Source organism: Canis aureus, chromosome 19 (genome assembly GCF_053574225.1).
Source record: "Canis aureus isolate CA01 chromosome 19, VMU_Caureus_v.1.0, whole genome shotgun sequence".
NCBI classification, from domain to species: Eukaryota; Metazoa; Chordata; class Mammalia; order Carnivora; family Canidae; genus Canis; species Canis aureus.
In genome coordinates, this window is record NC_135629.1 from 13811160 (window position 1) to 13828565 (window position 17406).

The following is a 17406-nucleotide window of genomic DNA, read 5'->3' on the forward strand; positions in this document are numbered from 1 at the left end:
AAATTTTGTGAAAATACACTGCACTGGCTGGAAAATTATTCATTTGTTTTTTAAAGTTATCAAATTTATAAAGTAGAAGCATTGGTTATAAAACCAGTCATTTAACTGGAATTCAGTCCTGACCTAGTTCCCAACATTGGGTGGTAATTCTTATTTACCAAGCTCAGAGAGAATCAGTATTAAAAGAGCAACCAGGCAGGCATTGCTTTGAGGAGGGAACAAGTTTTACTACCTTTGGATAGATGAGTTAACTTTGTGAAACATTTCTGACTGCCTGTCTTGCTGAAGGACTCCAACCACTGGACATGAAGGAAAACAAACTGCAACAGTTTTATTGCAGACAGCAAGTCAAAGCCCCCCATTCCTGGGAAAGCACAGGAGGCAGGAGCTTCAGCAGCACCCACTCCTGACTCGACCATGGATGCCCTGGCGCTCGCTGTTCAGGACGGTCTGGTTGGCAGTCACTCATCTAGAAGAATGAATGAACATCATATTAAACACTCCCTGGTATTTGTTCAAGTAAATCTCCTCTGAGTTCTTGCTAATCAAGTAAGCATTTTCTGAATTAATCTGGTAACCAAACCAGTTGCACTTTAAATTGGTCCCAAAGAAAATATGTAATTAATCGGAATAGCTGTTAAGACACAAATGCCAAAAATGAAAGCCACCAGTCCACCACTGTATATTCTGCATCATTAAATATTTATTTTTATATATGCATTTACAAACTTTACTCATTTCAGAACTCTGCTTTCAGTACATTTTTAAACTTTTTTTTTTTTTTTTTTTGCAGAGATTCTCTTGTAAAATGAGATCCATATACAAAACTAGGCAACAGATATAAAAGTTTCCTTTCATACTTTTCATCCATCAAGGAAATAAATCATGTGACAAGGAAAAAAAAAACCAAAACGTGGCTCTTTCACAAGAATAACATGTCAGTGTTCAACTATGAGTTCTAATGGGATAGATCATATTTCATCTTTATATGGATGTATATAGTTTAATACTTCTTAGCTACTGTAGCATGTTGGTTCAGATGAAGAAAAAATCAACTCTACTGTTCGGACTAGATAATCTAGACACCATCCATTATTCATTTCCTTATAATGTGACACCAAAATTCACCTTGGAGATGACACTGATTGGCCAGCAGTCTTTTATTCCAAATGTTGCATAAAAAGTTCCCTTTCAAAAATTCATTAACTTCGCAAGCTAAAGTCTGAGCTTCTAATTTAGCTCTCCTACTTAAAGAGTTTAAATGATCAGGTCAGAAGCTTAAAATTATCTTTGAAACTAAAGTTGCTTTTCTTAAAATGAATGCTGACTTGGAGCACTGTCACTATTAGACAGAGGTGCTTAATGCCACTAGCAACGAAAAACAGTATCACCACAGTAAGTAAGTATATGGTACAAAATGCCCAGGGGCAGGAAACTCACTATTAATATGATTTTGGCAGCAGCATCATTTGATATTTAACCATTTATTACATAGTATTAACACACCAGCTTCAAAGATGTGCACTCCCATTAGGACACTCAGGAGTTACAAATTCATTGTGATTGCATAATTTGTATTGCACAGTTTTATAAAAAACATAAATACTGGCTATTCTAGTTTTAAATACAAAATACATGTCATATACTTTTAAATCTATAATCTGGTTCAAGTGCAAATCAGGTGCTTTCTTTAGTCCTTCCAAAAAAGGCATTTTTAATATTTTTGGCACAAATGAAATTTCATTATGCCAACAATTCTAATTACAATACATATATCCAAACCTTTAGAGTAGCAATCATATACATACAGTATAAAACTGATTATTTACAAATGTACTATGCATTAATGTAATCTTTGTGGGTGAATCAGAACTAATTAGCCATACCCACACTAATAATAATTTAAAAAGGTACAGGAGATTCCTTTATTTCATTTGCTTATGCTGGTTGCTGTGGGTTGACATTCATATGAGGAGGATGTCCTAGAAGACCAATTCTTTGTTTCTGCTTCCTTTGTTCTGTCATCTGGAAAGTTAAAAAGTTTCATCATTAGACCCAGACACTTCCTGTACGTCAGATCATATACTGAACCATAGATTTACCTCTGTGGTTATGGTTTATACTGAAACCCACTTTCTACAAATAGTGTACCGTCACTAAATCAAACACACACAACTTCAAAAGGGACATCTTCCTAGGCAGAATGGGGAATTCTGTGACCTACTCATGCAATGTGGCATTCAGAAGTATTGCTCACTATTTGTTTCATAAAGAAACAAAAAACAGTCAAAGCACAGGATTCTTGATTGTTTCTCAAATCCATTTCCAAATGATTTAAAAGCTCATTGGAAAATGGTGGCTTTGTGTGGTGCTAACAGCACACCAAACTATCAAGAGAAGCAGTGTGTTTAGAATCCTAGGTTTGAGAGGGACTATGTCCATGGTCTTCAGGGGGTCCCGATTCCATTACTCAATGATTCTAGAGTAATTCTGGTTTCAGAGGAAAAATGATGTAGCACATTTCGGAAGATGAGGAATGTCCTCACATGTCCCTGAGATCTAGAGTGACTAAAGGTCATAGACAATGCTTTAGGTACTCAGTGGGGTCTGTTCTTTGCCACCCATACACACAGGACTGCTTTGGGTCAGGAAAGACCATTTCCTAAGACTGGTCAAATGAAAAAGCGCTTTCAAAACCCCAAACAAGAGGTTATTATTTGGCTGCTGAACTAAATCACTTCTTGTATTGATGGGTAGCTAGCTCTGTTCTAGGTATTTTTAGGACACATTTAGTTCTCTGCATTAACAGTTTTCGTAACCAGTTGGTCCTGGCTCTGGATTTGATGCTGGGCATTTAAGCCAATTAATATAAAATATATATTAGGTAAAATTGTTGTCTACAAGTGGCCTAAGGTCCTGCATGTAGATTTTTGGTTTCCTAAAATCAGAGAGGAATTAGGTATCCTTGTAAATAGAATGTAGGCTTTGGCATCAGACCCATTTCTTTACGGTTCTATGCTACTTAGCTTCTCAAAGTCTGTTTCTTTACTCACACAATTAGGATGATAATTCCTATCTCATAGGGGGAGAATAGAACAGAGATATATGTAAATTCTTTGCTAGAGTGTCACATAGTAGATGCTTAAATCTCAGTTTTCACTTGGACTAATTTTTGGTACAAAATATCCTGAGAACATAAGAATAACTTACCTAGGTTCAATTTTAAAGTGGTTACTTATTCAAAACATAGTTTTTCTTTTAAATCAAAATACTATTTTTAGGCTCCTGTGAAATACCTTCTGTTATAATTTAGAAGAGAATTTACAAGGAGTGAATATTCCAGAAGGTAGCTTTTTATAAAGAATTGAATTAAAACATTACAGCTAGCCTCTCAAGTTTCCGTAGATGAATGACAAATCTTCTAAGTAAGTGTTACACACTACACTATACTTCACAGAGTCAGCTGAGAAAAGAGAACCTAATTTGACATGTGGGATAAATTCACAACTAGATTACAGTGTAATCTGTAATTCATTGATCTTACTGTCTGGTACTTCAGATACTTAGCTCAGATCCACCTCCCTCCCCCAGCTGACGGACACAGGGACAGACACACTCTCACTCTTCCCTTGGTAGTTAACCCTGAGAGGGAATCCAGTACAACACAACGAAGCTTAACAATCACAAGCATTCTAATGGATTTAGGAATGGGGCGGAGGGGCTCAACCCCTCCTGAAGGCTACTTTATTTAAATACTTTGATTTAAAGTTACTGAGGTCTTTCAACTGTCAAAATTAGTTACTAAAACCTTTTCTGTAATTTTTCTATAAATAACTACTTGCATTTGAGATGGCCTTTTATATTTGCATCTGTTCATGCCTGTTGGTTAGGTCAGCTTTTAACTTTGCGAGATATTGACTATTCAGTCATTCTTTTAAATAGAAAAGCTTCTACAACAGTATTTTCTATAACAAATGAGTCTTTACCTGATAGCACACCTCCTTTTCCCTTCAATGGCCATCACCTGACACCTCACTGCTGCTCCTAACTTTCTAGGTTTGCCTTTCTAACATTCTGCCCGCCCCCTCCCCATCTCCTAAACCTTAAAATTCCCTATTGATGTAGGTTAGTTGCCAAATTCTTTGCTCAGGCAGTCCTATTCCTGGTAATTTCAAGTACCTAGTATATACCTAATTTTGTTTTCTATTTCTGTAGAATAGTGGTTCTTAAACTTTGGCATAGGCCAGAATCACACAGAAGATTAAAACAGATCAAAGGGCCTACAAACAGTTTCTGATTCAGTAGGCCTAGGGTAGGGCCCATTAATTTGCATTTCCAACAAGTAACAAGTGAGGTTTATGTTGCTGGTCTGGGATCACACTGCTTCTCTAGAAGCAGTGATTATCTTGGAAATATGTCAAAGATCACTTCAAGTCTATTTTCACATTCTTAAACACAAAAGTATTTTGGATACATATATCATTTTTCTCAAGGTTAAGATCTTGGAGAAGACTATCTATAGTTGAGCACATAGTAGGCATACAAATCTGTCTGAATTCTGTTTTGATCAACCACAGCCTTTTAGACAGAATGGCTGTCATTTAAGTGACTAATAAGTGAGAAGGAATAGGGCAATTGCTAAAGGCTTTAGCCCTTCGACAGTGGTCATCATCCAATTATGATTATAAGGAAACAAAAACAAAAGCCCTAAGGCCTAACTCTGGTCTGTAAAAAACCAAGGTCAACAGTGCTGGCCAGTTAGGTTTCCCTGGCCCATTAGTGCATAGTCTCATATAAGTTCTGGCTTTCTGAGCTCAATTCTACTACCTACTTAAATAATTCACACACAAACAATGTGTGTGTGTGTGTGTGTGTGTGTGTGTGTGTAAAGCCTTATTTGTGTATTACCTGTTGCTGTTACCTTTATCAAAGCAAACAATGACTAGAGTGAACCTTCATATTCTCACATCATATTCTCTCTGGACATTTGAAACAAAATTGACTTAAAAATATCCCTCAGATTCTGATCAAAGTAACTATATTCAAAATGTGAATACTGAAAAATCTATTTTGAATAGTGTGAAGTGTCTTATTTGTATTAGATACATTTACAATCTTCAAAATTCCCATTTAGCTAAAGGATAAACATTTGAAGCAGTACTCTTCTTCATGTCTACATGAATATAAAAATTAGCTTGAAATTTAGCGTTCCTACTTTTGGCTCAGTCTTAACAAGAAGCAAAGACTATTGTAGCTTTACAAATCAGATGCAGCCAAACATGGGAAAGACCTTTCATGAAAACACGAAGGGTAGGAAGCAAATGAACGCATTTTCCTCTCCCAGTCCTGGCCTCCAACGACGGAAGGCAGGCAAAGGAAGGACTGCTTGTCAGCAGCACACGGATGCCACGATCTGGTTTCTAACAGATCAAGGATCTGAAAAACTGCTTTCCTGTCATAGCCAGGTCTTGGTTACTCAGATTCTACAAAGCCAGGAAACTCTAAAATCAGCTGTGTTTCTAACAATGAGCCTAAAATACTAAGAAAAAAACCTCACAACTCTGAGGAACACTGACGTTGACTTATTGTCAATGTACTTGTTCACACTCTGCGTTGATCCCTAATATTCTGTTCCTCTCTGTTTCACCTGGTAGGCTTGTCCTCAAACTTTGCAATCCAGCTCTTGTAGTACCATCTCTGAGGCTTCTGTGGCATAACCCAAATTCTCTCCCAACCATCAGGTTGACTAAATTGCTTTCCTCCTTTCACAGTCTATTCACACCACCATTACATACTTACAGGGTTGAATTCTAAGTTAGCCGTTTACTGATTTGTTTCCCACGCTAGACTATCAGGTATAGAAAGGGAACAGGTTCTATTCATCTCTGTAACCCCAGTACCTAGGGCTGCACCTCACCAATCTGTTTCACAAGTGGTGGTTCAAAGAATGAACGGAATCAACCAGAACATAGTGCCATTCCTGGAGCATGCCATGCGTTTTCATGCCTTTGCTCATGCTGATTCCTTTCCTGGGATGCCCCCTACTGCATTCCTCTGCCAGCTCAGAAGTCACCTACTTGTAAGACTACATCATGTACAGGCTCTACTCCTTTCTTACTCCAAGCCACACACAGGACTAAATGCCGCCTCCTCTGTGCTCCATCAAGCTCTATTCATGTCTCGAGTGGGATGCACAACTTTTCACACTGCATCATACTGTTAGGTCTATTTTCTTGTCTTTCTTACTAGCTTATGGGACCCTAGAGGGCGGTTGTTACCTTCGTCCCCCTTTGTGGTTCCAGAACAGTGTAAGGAACAATATTCCATTTTCCAACCATAGGCAATTATTCTAATCTTTTGTTATCCCTCCCTTCCTTAAGCAGTTAATGTTCGCAAGGTAACTGTCTTGCATGAAAAGTGCCAAACACTAGAACGTGCTAATGTGATCTAAATTTTCAAGCGCTTTTTGTATTCCTAATAACACGTCAGGGTCACTGTCCCAGAGGAAGCCAGTAACATTTTCAATAAAGTGAAGCCTCTCGATATTTGCTCTTTTGCGTTATGAAGAAAACATGCACAAAAAAAAAAAAATGTAGGTTCTTACATCAGTTCTCCTCCTTGGAATAAGAATGTAAGAGAATCATATTTAGTATTCAGAACCTCTTGGGAGGGGAAACTTCAAGATGAGGTGCACCATTAACAGACTAGCAATTCTAATCAATTGTTCTTGGCAATAGTAGGAAAAGTGACACCACCAACTAGGTTTTTAACTTCTGTCCTAGACAACAAGTTTTTCTCCTTAAATTGGTATTTTAAGAAAACAACCACCAAAGTGGTCAGTAGCAACACAGATTAAAACCAAAGACATTCACATTTAAACTATCATTGCTCCATTATGCTTTTTGGACCAGAAGATTGAAAAAAATATCTCAGTGATGAAGCAATTTGTGTGTTTCCCAGTACTTCTAACAGTGAATGCTATTCTTTCATAGCAGTTTTTAAAAATATCTATCATAGAGTTTCTTGCTCATTAATCATTTGTAGGCTTTTATTTTTTAATTCAAAAAATTGTTTTCTTCAGAGGGCAGGAATTCTTACAATTGCCATTTAAGAACCAGCAACTCTCTAACATATCTGCATAATTTTTTATGCAGAACAAATTAAGATATGTTTATGATTGTTACTACACCAAATTTAATAAAATTCAAAATTTTTCAGTAAGTCAATTCTTAAATGCCCTTAAAGGTTTGTTAAAGGTTACATAATCAAAAGAAAATGCTGACTAATTCCTTTTGAAAGAAACACATTTCCCCAATAAAAGCAGCTGTGCTGAATTTTTCCTGGGCACCTAAAAACCTCAGCAAATCAGTCCTGGTAAAGGCACTTGAGAATATATTACTGGTTTTCTCATACTTCTTTTTAGCTTACAACATCTTCCAAGAAAAAATGGTTCACATTCATTCACAGGGGAAGGGCTTTTGGTCCAACTGCCAACTTGGAGACAAAGAATATAAGGGCCAGAACCAAGCAGTTTAAATCACAGCTTTAATGTCATTAATGAACACTAGTCCCTATGTATGAAGTTTTACATATTTTGTTTAAGCAAAATTTAGGCTTAGCAGAAACAAATTCTACCTTGGATTTTGAAAATGCCAAGTTTCTTTTATGCCTAGCTGTGTAAAATGGCCATGAAGGTATCCTCCACGGTGCTTAAGTGTGTGGGGCAACTTTGTAAACTACAAAGCTCTTAAAAAAAAAAAAAAAAAAAAGATTGTAAACAGTCAACCTGAAAGGCAAACAGGGTAAGGTGACAAAACAAATAAAAACAAAAATATATACAGCATACAAAAATCCAAGCCACACAGGAGGATCAGGAGTTCCAGCCCTGACATTGTCCTAGAGAGTGAAACACACTTCCTAAGAGCCTTCCATGCACCTCAGTACCCTCATGGAGACAATGAGGGAGTGAGGCTCACATTTGTGGTCTTGGATGCCCTCCTTCACCTCAGATGCCTTCTGCGAATTCCTCAACTCACCTCACCCCTGTGACCATTTTAATGAGAGCTCAACAGTTCTTTTACTGAAGTCTGTATTAGATCAGTTTCTGTAAGGCTTTTAAAAATCTCTGATTTAACTAAGATTTGTGTAGCCACAGCCCTCTCAAAAGGGAGACAGGAACTAAAGCACTGCTGAAGGTGTTAAGAAGTTCACCTGGCTCTCCAGAGGGGCATAGAGAAGCAGCTGCAGCTGTACTCAACGAACAGGTTAGTTCTCTGGAACATTTGGCAGGTGTGTCACAGAAAGGGTAAAAAGTTACTAAGATAATAAGAGCGATCTAGTTAGATACTTATTAGCTTTACTCATTCAGGTTATTCATTTTAAGGGGCCACCAAGCTCAGTGCTATAGACAGCATTCATAAAGAAGACTTTCTTTTGTCATTAGTCTTATCTATTTGCATCTTAATACAAGTGAAAGAAAACTGTGAGGCCCAATGGTAGCTGGGGGCATAATAGTCTGGAATAATTTAGTTGGCAAAGAAACAGAATTCAAAGTAGGATCATTACATTGCTCTGCAGACCATCTCCAAGAAGAGCTTATTCCAGATGGGGTGTTCACTAGTTATGTACCTAAGAGTAGAAAATCCCCCATGGGTAGGCCTTGCAACTTACCTGCAGGGCAGCCCTGCCTGATACCTCTTGCTGGCAAAATTTATAATCTTGTGTATGGAGTTGACTAAAAACCCATATGGGATGCTGACCTGGTCCCATGTCTGTGCCAGGTGACCCCCGTCAGCTCCGGCACAGCACCTGCACCTGCCCACCGGTGGGCCTGCCAGCCCTGGACGCATAGCTCACCTCACCTCGTGTGTGGCGTCCCGTCACCACATCCCTGCCTGGCGCTGGTGTGTGCGCTTTTGTTCCCTCAGAAGGGGCTAGGAGGAGGAAGTACATAGGGTTTGGTACAAATCTCCCCCTCCTCCTTCAGTGCCTTAAAGGGGCAAGTGTCTGCCGTAGGGACAGGGAGCAGGATGGAGCAGTGCTTCTGTAGCCTGGTCAGCTCTTGGGGAGCAGGGGTTGGTCTCTGTTGTCTGTGGTTTTGTCCCCAGCACCTGGCGTGATGCCTGGCCTGTGACAGCCGCTCAGTAAGGATCTGGCCACCGAATGAACTAAAGTATGGTTTTTCCCGGGATGTTGAACTTAAATATCTTGAGTGAAGAGTTGATAGATTTGAGGGCTAGAAAGCAAAGCTAGAAATAGCTTTTAATCTGACAGTAGGTAAAGTAAAAGAGTATGGCTTTATGGGTGGTGTTTTCTGTACAGCACTTCACTGAAGTCATTTGCATTCTCCCTTTTTCTGGTTTTGTTTTTCATATGAAAACCTCGTACCAGCAGCACTGAAAGCAGTGCTACCGGCTTCTCCTGTAAAAGTGCAGTGAAGGGGAACTGGCGGGGAGACAGGGAGACCGGGCAGTTTTACCCTCTCTGCCTCAGGCCCCTTTTCTGCCTCCATGCGAGGGAAACGTCAGCATTTTAACACGAGCACTGCTGCTTCTGCCCCCATCGAATCTGGTGTGTTTGTGTTTAGGGGGCAGATGGGGCATCTGTTCTTTACCTGATCCTTTAGTTCTGACAGCTGGCCGGAAAGGTTAGTGACAAGCTTCATGGTGGACTCCAGCTTCTCCTGCAGGTTCCTCAGCTCATTCTGCTCCCCTTCAGAGTCGCTGCTGACCAAGGACATGGCTCTCATCCTGGGAAACCAGTCCAGGTTTCTTTCCTAAAAACCCACATTAAAAAAAAGAAAAAAGAAAGTCATTTCTAGGAGTCAAGAAAGGCAGTCCTCCCATGCTATCTTTTCTTTGTGACCTCTTTCATCAGGCGCTCTCTGTTGTTACAGAATTAATGTGCTGTGCATTTTAAAAAACCATTCAGTAAATATCTAATTGAATATCCTTGAACTCTCTCAATTCTTAGAAATCATTTTTAAGCTAAGTACAGAGTGAGGGCACCTGGGTGCTTCAGTCAGTTAAGATTTTTGGCTCAGGTCATGCTCCTGGGGTCGTGAGATTTAGCCCTGTGTTGGGCTCCATGCTCTGCGGGGAGTCTGCTTGAGATTCTTTCCCTCACCTTCCCCCTCTGCCAGCTCAGGTGTGCTCTCTCCCCCAAATAAATAAAATCTTAAAAAAAAAAAAAAAAAAAAACGAAACTAACTACTTTTTCTCTAAAAGAGAACTAAAGGTAGGTTTCCAAACAACTTCCCTAATCTGTAAATAGGAATGCAGCCACTGCATTACATGGCTAATGAGTAGTAGGTGGTAAAATATATAGAACATAAAATTTTCCATTGAAGTCGTTTTTAGCTGTACAGTTCGGTGGCATGAAGTGCATTCACACTGTTGTGTAACCATCGCCACCCTCTACACCTCGGGAACTTTCTTCATCTTCCCCGTCTGAAACTCCATCCCCATTCAACACTAACGCACCCAGCCAACCACCATTCTGTTTGCTGTCTCTATGAATCTGACTGCTCTAGATACCTCGTACTGTGCTGTGTATTTTTAAAAGCATTATACTTGGAAAATCATTTGCAAACACTCTGGAAGTGAAATGAATTTTGAGATCCCAAGTGTTCTGGCATTTACCAGATTTGCGTGTGTGAGCTTTTACTTGGGAGGGGATCGTCAAGAGGTTGAAAATGGGGAGTGGGCTTCTTGTTCCATTACCCTCTTTGTCAGCTTATGGAAATTACTGATTTTTTTTGTTTCTTTTTCCTTCCAGTTTGACATCGTTGATAGGTGCCATCAGTTGGTATAAGAAAGGCCCATTCAGCCTCCTCTCCTGTCTCCATCCTTTCTTTTGATATCTATAGCTTATACCTGAAAAGTTTTTCTCACCACTGGTTAACCAATGAGCCAAGACTTCTTCCTCCCACCTCTCTTATTTGTGCCCACCTGTGCTTTTCTCCTAAAAAGCAGGCATCATAGAGAAGTTCTGTACAGAGAGGCAGGGATGAATAGTAAAAGCTTAATCAGCACAAGGTAAGGGGAGAAAATGAACTCAAGTCCACATCTGTCTGGTGTCATTTCTGACCAGGACCATTTTGATCCCATCGAGATAAACATTCTAACACAAATCTTGCCCATCCCCTCACCCTCTGCCAGTACACGCACACAGGGCACACACACTATTATTTCTACTTCGTGTACACCATTGGTCTTCAAATTTTTCTCTATGGTAAATATTTTCTGATAGTAAAGATCTTTGGCTTTGTGGACCAAATGGTTCGTCACAATGACTCTGCTATTGCAGCCTGAAAGCAGCCATAGGCTGTACAAACATGAATGAGTGTAGCTGTGTTCGAGTAAAACTTTATTTATAAATGCTGGTGGTGGCAGGCTGGGTTTCACCCATATTCTGGAGTTTGCCAACCTGTGTCATACAGTAGAAGGCATCAACATGCTTAAAATCAGGTACAAAATCCAAGACACGTCTAAATGTTAAAAAGCAACCAAGACAGTCTAGCAATATTGAAGCCAAATGAGAACAAGTTGAAAAATATTACAAAGAAGGCATACCACTGTCAATGTGGCATCACATTTACTTGAGTGCTTAAAACATCTGGGGAATTTGGTAATTAGGAACCCACTAGCCTCTAGCATCATGAGTGCAGAGACTACCTTAGTATAGTGACCAGAACATGGTAGACAGTTGATAAATATTTGTGGAGCCCTGAGAGCGAATGCTTAAATGGTGAATTTCAGTTGCTTAGAATGACAGAGGAGAAAATGATCATCTCTGCCTTCCTGTACCAAATACCCTGTGATCAGCACTTCATTCACATGTACCTTTATGTTAGCCTATATTCATTTTCATCAATTTCCCACCACAGTGCAACAGGCAAAAAAAGACCATTCAATACAACATCCCATTTCAAAGATGACCAGTCTAAAAAGCTAAGCTGTTTCCATGTCTGGGAATAGGTTTTCTGCTGTGTGTCTACAGCAAAGAGGAGGAGGAGAATAAGCATTTGAAGACATTTCAGTTTGGCATTGCCACTGAAAGACAGCTAAATAACCTATCACTGATTATATTCACTGCTTCTGTGTCCATCCTTCAGACACAGTCGCACCTTCCCACCAAAGAAACGTCCCACGTTCAGTGTCTAATGCTAAGGGAGGAATGAACGTAACTGTTCAGAAGAGGGCGCACACAGGGGACAGGTGGTTACTTAACTCTCACTGGGCCGACCTATTGAGGAAGGAGAGATGGTGTGGGCTGGACTGATGAAAACGTGAGCCTTTTTGCAAAGCACAAATGCAGTAGGATCACACAGTACAAGACCGGGCTGGCAATCAGAGGCCTCACATATCCACAGGGACTGTCATCAATTTTTACAAACCGACTCCCCGACCCCACACCAGGACAAGTTGAAGAGGAAAGATCCAGTGTCCTATTTACACTGTCAGACTCAGAGGAGCATACGGACACACCATCAATTGGGATGTGACAGGATGTCATGCCAAGTAGGAGTTTGGAGATCACTGTCACAGCTGGATCTGTAATGCAGAAAACTGAGCCCTGAAAGGGAAGGTAACTTGTCCTGGGGAGGGAGGGACACAACAAATTCTTGTATTTCACAGGGGACCCTGAGTGTTGATGAATTATAAACTGCTATTTTGGGGTGAAATATTTGCTAGTTCTTTGAATTTAAATCAAAAGTATAAGCAATATTTTAGGAAATATTTTAAAAATACAAATATATATTCAACATCTACTTCAGGAGCACTTCCCTTATGTGCTTGGTGCTGAGGGAACAGCAGTGAGCCACACACACATATGGTTGCTGCCTCCTGGACCTCTGTCAAGTGGAAATGGCTTTGAAACCTAAGTATGAGATGGGGTTCTTGCCGTCACAGCTCTTGTTATTTAGTTAACGGGAGTGGACATATTATGTTAAAAAAGAAGAATGGTATAAAGCAGGCTACGTGCTATCAAATGAGTGGCAGAGTAGGGCCAGCGTCAGAGCTGACCAGCAGTGATGATCACGGGCTGGAATCCTCCTGGGGAAAGGCGTGGACCTGAAGGAGGGCCACTGCTTGGCCTAACTAAAGGCAAGCATGAGGGCATTCTCCACAAAGTGGGGCCGGCACAGGGAGGAAACCAGTTTGGCTGGAGTGGGGGATGAGGGCCTACAGGCAAGGGCAGCTCAGACTATAGATACTGTAGAGCCGATCAAAGTGTGGGACAGCCTGGTGCATGAAACAGGAGTAACCCGAAGCGTGGAATGAAGAGGGCTAGGGTAAGGGGGTTGGCTGAGGGAAGGAGGAGGGGGGGTGACCTGGAGTCCCTGTGGGCCTGCCTGGTGAGATGCAGGGAGAGAGGCATGTGCATGGCACTCCAGCAGCTAGGGTGGTGAGGACTCACTACTGACATGCAATTTAATATGTTCAACTGCCTAATCTGGCTAGAGAATGCCATCTGAAACCTACCTTTCAAATCTTGCAATGTTCCTTTGCTTAGCAAACCCCCCCATAAAAAAAAAACACACACACAGATTTCCAAATAGAGTCCACATTAATGAAGTCTTCAAAAGAACACAGAAAATTGACGCAAGAGTCTGCACACAGCTTAAAGCTTAAGCAGCAGTTTCTTTTCCGTATTCCAACAGCAAGTGACCAAATGACTACAGATTGAAACAGGTTTTCTGTGGCAGATTCCCACCTTCTTTCATGGCATATTTGATTTCTGGACTCCCATGGAAGGAGAGTCCCTTAGTCCCTTTCCTCTCTGAAAGGTCTTTGAACAAATGCAAAATGCAGACCTCAGTAAACAACTGTTTGTTGAACATTTATAATTTCTGTGCCCAGCAGAGGGTTAAGTATTGAGGGTCTCAAGATGAGCAAGACCAGGTCCCTGCCCCCAACGTGCTTTAGTGCACAGACTGTCGTCACAAGGACGGTCCTAGGGCATGGTTCTTCACTTCTGAGAGCCTCCCCTCCCAAGCTGTGACCTGCCGGATGAATGAGTGTGGTCCACCAGTATTAGGAGGACTGCTATGGGCTGCTGTGCTCATCGTCTCAGTGGCTATGATGATGCACTCAGATCCCCTTTGCTTTTGCTTTACTTGGGCTTCCATGAGTGAGACACCCATCATCCTGGGGCATGAAGGTCCGGCCCAAGGGTATATAATGCCACAGACAGAAAATAATGCATCTTTTTTTTAGAATGCCCGTTTCACTGAATGGTAAATTATTGAAAATATTTTTATGTTAAACTCAAAATATGCCCTACAAAGAACATGACATTTAATCAAATTTTAAAAGTTAAATCCAAGATTTGAAAGAAATGTCCTATTTGCCTGAGGCCACTTTAGGCCACATACCCTGATCCTAGGGATAAACCTTCATTCTCCAGCTCAGTGGAGTCCTTGAGTGCAGAGCTGGAAAAGGATTTCTGGTCTGGATATTTTCTGGCTACCGCCACACAGCTTCTCCCTCAGTGCTTTCCTCCAACTCTGATACATAACAATGCGATCTAAGATGGGGGAATCCCACTAAAATCCTAAACCACCGGAAAGCAGCTCAACTGCAGAAATTCAAGTAGTCCGGATGGCATGTATTTTTAGCTTTTCTGCACTGAGGCAGGTAAATCCCCAAATCTGAAATCCTCCGTGTTGCCAGTATTTTAATTAAATAATCATCCCGAGCTGTTAAGTCAAATCTCAAATTACCAAGGAGTACCTAGTGGTTAAAATTAATTAGCAATTCTAGCCACACTGTTCTCTCAGCTTCCATTTGATTTTGCACCCTGCACAGTAGGATAAGCTCTGGTGCAGTGTAAGGTTGCTCACCGACTGCATCTCCCTCCGTAGAGAATCTAAGTCTCGAAGGGAAAATGCTTAGACGATCCCAATTACTAGTACAGGGGCAGAGAACACTTGAATCCAATCACTTTGTATTTAGCTTGGACTTTCATAGGAGATGGTGTGCCTGCTTGAGTGCTCTAGGATTCCAGGGGAGCCTGCAGTACACGGTGCTCCAGCTGGTCAGTCTGGAGGCCTCGAAGCGTTTGCAGCATCCTGCCTTTATGTGCACTGAAGATCCAAAACACGGCTCAGTGTCTTGGCTTCTGCATTTTTTGAGGAAATCATCTTCAACTGGCATTTTGTCTGTACGTGAATTTAGTGTGTGTGCACGTGTGTGTGTGTGTGTGTGTGTGCAGGAGGGTGGAGTTGGGGGAGGCTGTGGGTTCAGGGAGCGTCTGTCAGCAGCATCTGTCGCTCTGGGCCTGAGACGTCCCCCGTGCCTGCCTGGCTCTCCTTGCTGCTGGCATCTCGCATACCAATGTCGTTAGGCACCGTCTGCCCTGGTCCTCCTACAATCCAGCCAGTGCAGTTCCCGGCACAGCAAGCGCTTCCTCTGTCAGAGCAGACAAACTGACTGAAGCCACAGCCGGAAGCAGGCTGACCACAAGTGCTAAAGTTCTGGTTAGTTCTTTTCTAGGTAAAGTTGGAAAAGTCCCTGCAAAGGCAAACATTGAAGTTTTAGACACGGGGGCGGTACTGACCTCTTGAAATGTCCTTGACTGGAAAGAAGGAGGGTGTGTGTGTGTGTGTGTGTGTGTGTGTGTGTGTGTGAGAGAGAGAGTGTGAGAGACAGAGAGGAGGAGGAGAGGAAGTTGGATTGTATGATGCAAATGCTAATCATTCTGAGAAGAGGTTTTTTTTTTTTTCTTCTTCCCAGGTTCAACTGAAGAGGCTGTTCTAAGAAAGACGACTGAGGTAATCAATTACCTTCCTCGGAGAAAGTCTGCTCAGGTAGCAGTTTGTTTACCATGTAAACAGTGGAGCATTTACTGTTGAAATAGCCGGACTAGAGATTTTGGACCTCTCGGTGGGGGGCACAGTGGGGGGCAGGAGGGCAAGAGAGATGGTGGGGGAGAGAAGATGGGTCCTGGGGAAGGAGACCTGTGGCTTGTCTCTCCCAGTCCCCTCTGAGGAGATTCAGAAAGGTAAAGACTGTCCCTTCAACTCACATGACAGATGTGTGTCTACTCATCTTACTGAGCAGGATGACAAACCAGGTTTTCCCAGAAAGCCTGGGACCGCAGGGGACAGGAGTGACTAGAGGAGGCAGGGGTGCAGGGGAGGACTGCGGGTAATCCTTAACTTTCCAAAAGCAAGAATACAGGACACTTCATGAACTTCAGATTACTTGCCCCTTTGGTGGGGAGGGGTGACTTTTTTTTACTGAAGGGGACTAAAATAATTCATTTTTAGGGCTCACTTTTCTGAGACCACAGCAAAACAAAACCCAGAATCTGTTGCTTTGGGTGAGAAACGGTGATAATGATCTCTAACTCTGCTCAGTGATTCTAAAATTGCTATTTATAGCAAATATTATACATTAAAAACAACTAAACTAAAAAAATGGATGCCAGCTATGGACACAGTAAGAAGATCAGGGGCTGGGGGGAGGGAAGGACGTCTTGGTGGAGCGCAGAGGATTTTTAGGGCAGTGAAGCTCTTCTGTTTGCTGCTGTAGTGCTGGATACAGGTCACTGTATAATTGTTAAAGCCTGTAGAAGGTACAACACCAAGGGTGAGCCCTAACGTAAACTGGTCTGTATTTAATCATGTGTCATATATTGGTTCATCAGTTAGAACAAATACACCGCAGTAATAAAAAATGTTAATAAGAGGGGAAACTATGTGTGTGAGTGTGGGGAGGGGAGGTAGGAAGGGAGCAATATACGGGAACCCTGTGCTTTCTGCTGTTTTTATGTAAACCTAAAACTGCTATAAAAAATAAAGTTCACTAAAAACAAGGGATCCCACACTTGGAATTTGTTGGCCAGTCCCAAGTCCAAAGATCCACTTCCCTCTGTTCCAAAGTTCAGTGAACTCAAACCACATACGGTATCTCTACATTTCACAGGTGCCTTTCTACCACAGCCTTGTGACATGAGTTTGTCAGCAGGAAGAGTGATGACCTGAATCAGGTGCTAAGGACTTCAGGTCACAAGCCCCCAGTGTGTTTGAGGACAGTGCGCCAGTGAAGGTGTCAGTTAACCAACTGGGGTCTCTGTTTCTCTTGAGAAAGAGATCATGGGCTGCCCCTAAGGAGGAGCTACTGTAAGGATCAAATAGGTGTGAGAAGGCGTCCCGTAAGCTGGAAAGCATTATGCAAAAGCATTATCGATCAGTGTCATCAGCCTAAGGTCACAGAGCTAGTCTAGAGTCGGCCCTGGAATTCAGGTATGGACGCCTCGTGTGGTGCTTGGCTTCCAAGTCAGGTTAGGTCCTTCCTTTCTATGGGATTTGACTTCCGAGATACAGATTGCTCCTCTACCACGCAGCCACACGAAGGCTGCCCACAGTGCCTCCAACTGTAGGTGTCAGAGGGTTCT

The 17406-nt window shown here is 41.7% G+C and overlaps 2 protein-coding genes across 25 annotated transcripts in view; one reads left to right on the forward strand and one right to left on the reverse strand.

Moving 5' to 3' along the window:
• LOC144289667 (uncharacterized) overlaps window positions 1-16874 on the forward strand; it is a 112564-nt gene extending 95690 nt beyond the window's left edge. For 4 of the 12 annotated variants that reach the window (XR_013357524.1, XR_013357525.1, XR_013357526.1 and 1 more), the window contains one exon: window positions 15741-16861. The gene's annotated coding sequence lies outside the window, so the exon portion shown is untranslated. Of the gene's footprint in view, window positions 1-9976; window positions 15169-15740 lie in introns of those variants that run through there. The other 8 variants (XR_013357529.1, XR_013357528.1, XR_013357531.1 and 5 more) reach the window with 8 other exon arrangements.
• ITPR1 (inositol 1,4,5-trisphosphate receptor type 1) overlaps window positions 312-17406 on the reverse strand; it is a 319171-nt gene continuing 302076 nt past the window's right edge. For 7 of the 13 annotated variants that reach the window (XM_077857995.1, XM_077857997.1, XM_077858001.1 and 4 more), the window contains 2 exons: window positions 9614-9775; window positions 312-469 (listed from right to left, as the gene is read on the reverse strand). In XM_077857995.1, coding sequence (XP_077714121.1) covers window positions 332-469; window positions 9614-9775 — 300 coding nt within the window. In that variant the 3' untranslated portion in view covers window positions 312-331. Of the gene's footprint in view, window positions 470-683; window positions 2026-9613; window positions 9776-17406 lie in introns of those variants that run through there. The other 6 variants (XM_077858002.1, XM_077858000.1, XM_077857999.1 and 3 more) reach the window with 1 other exon arrangement.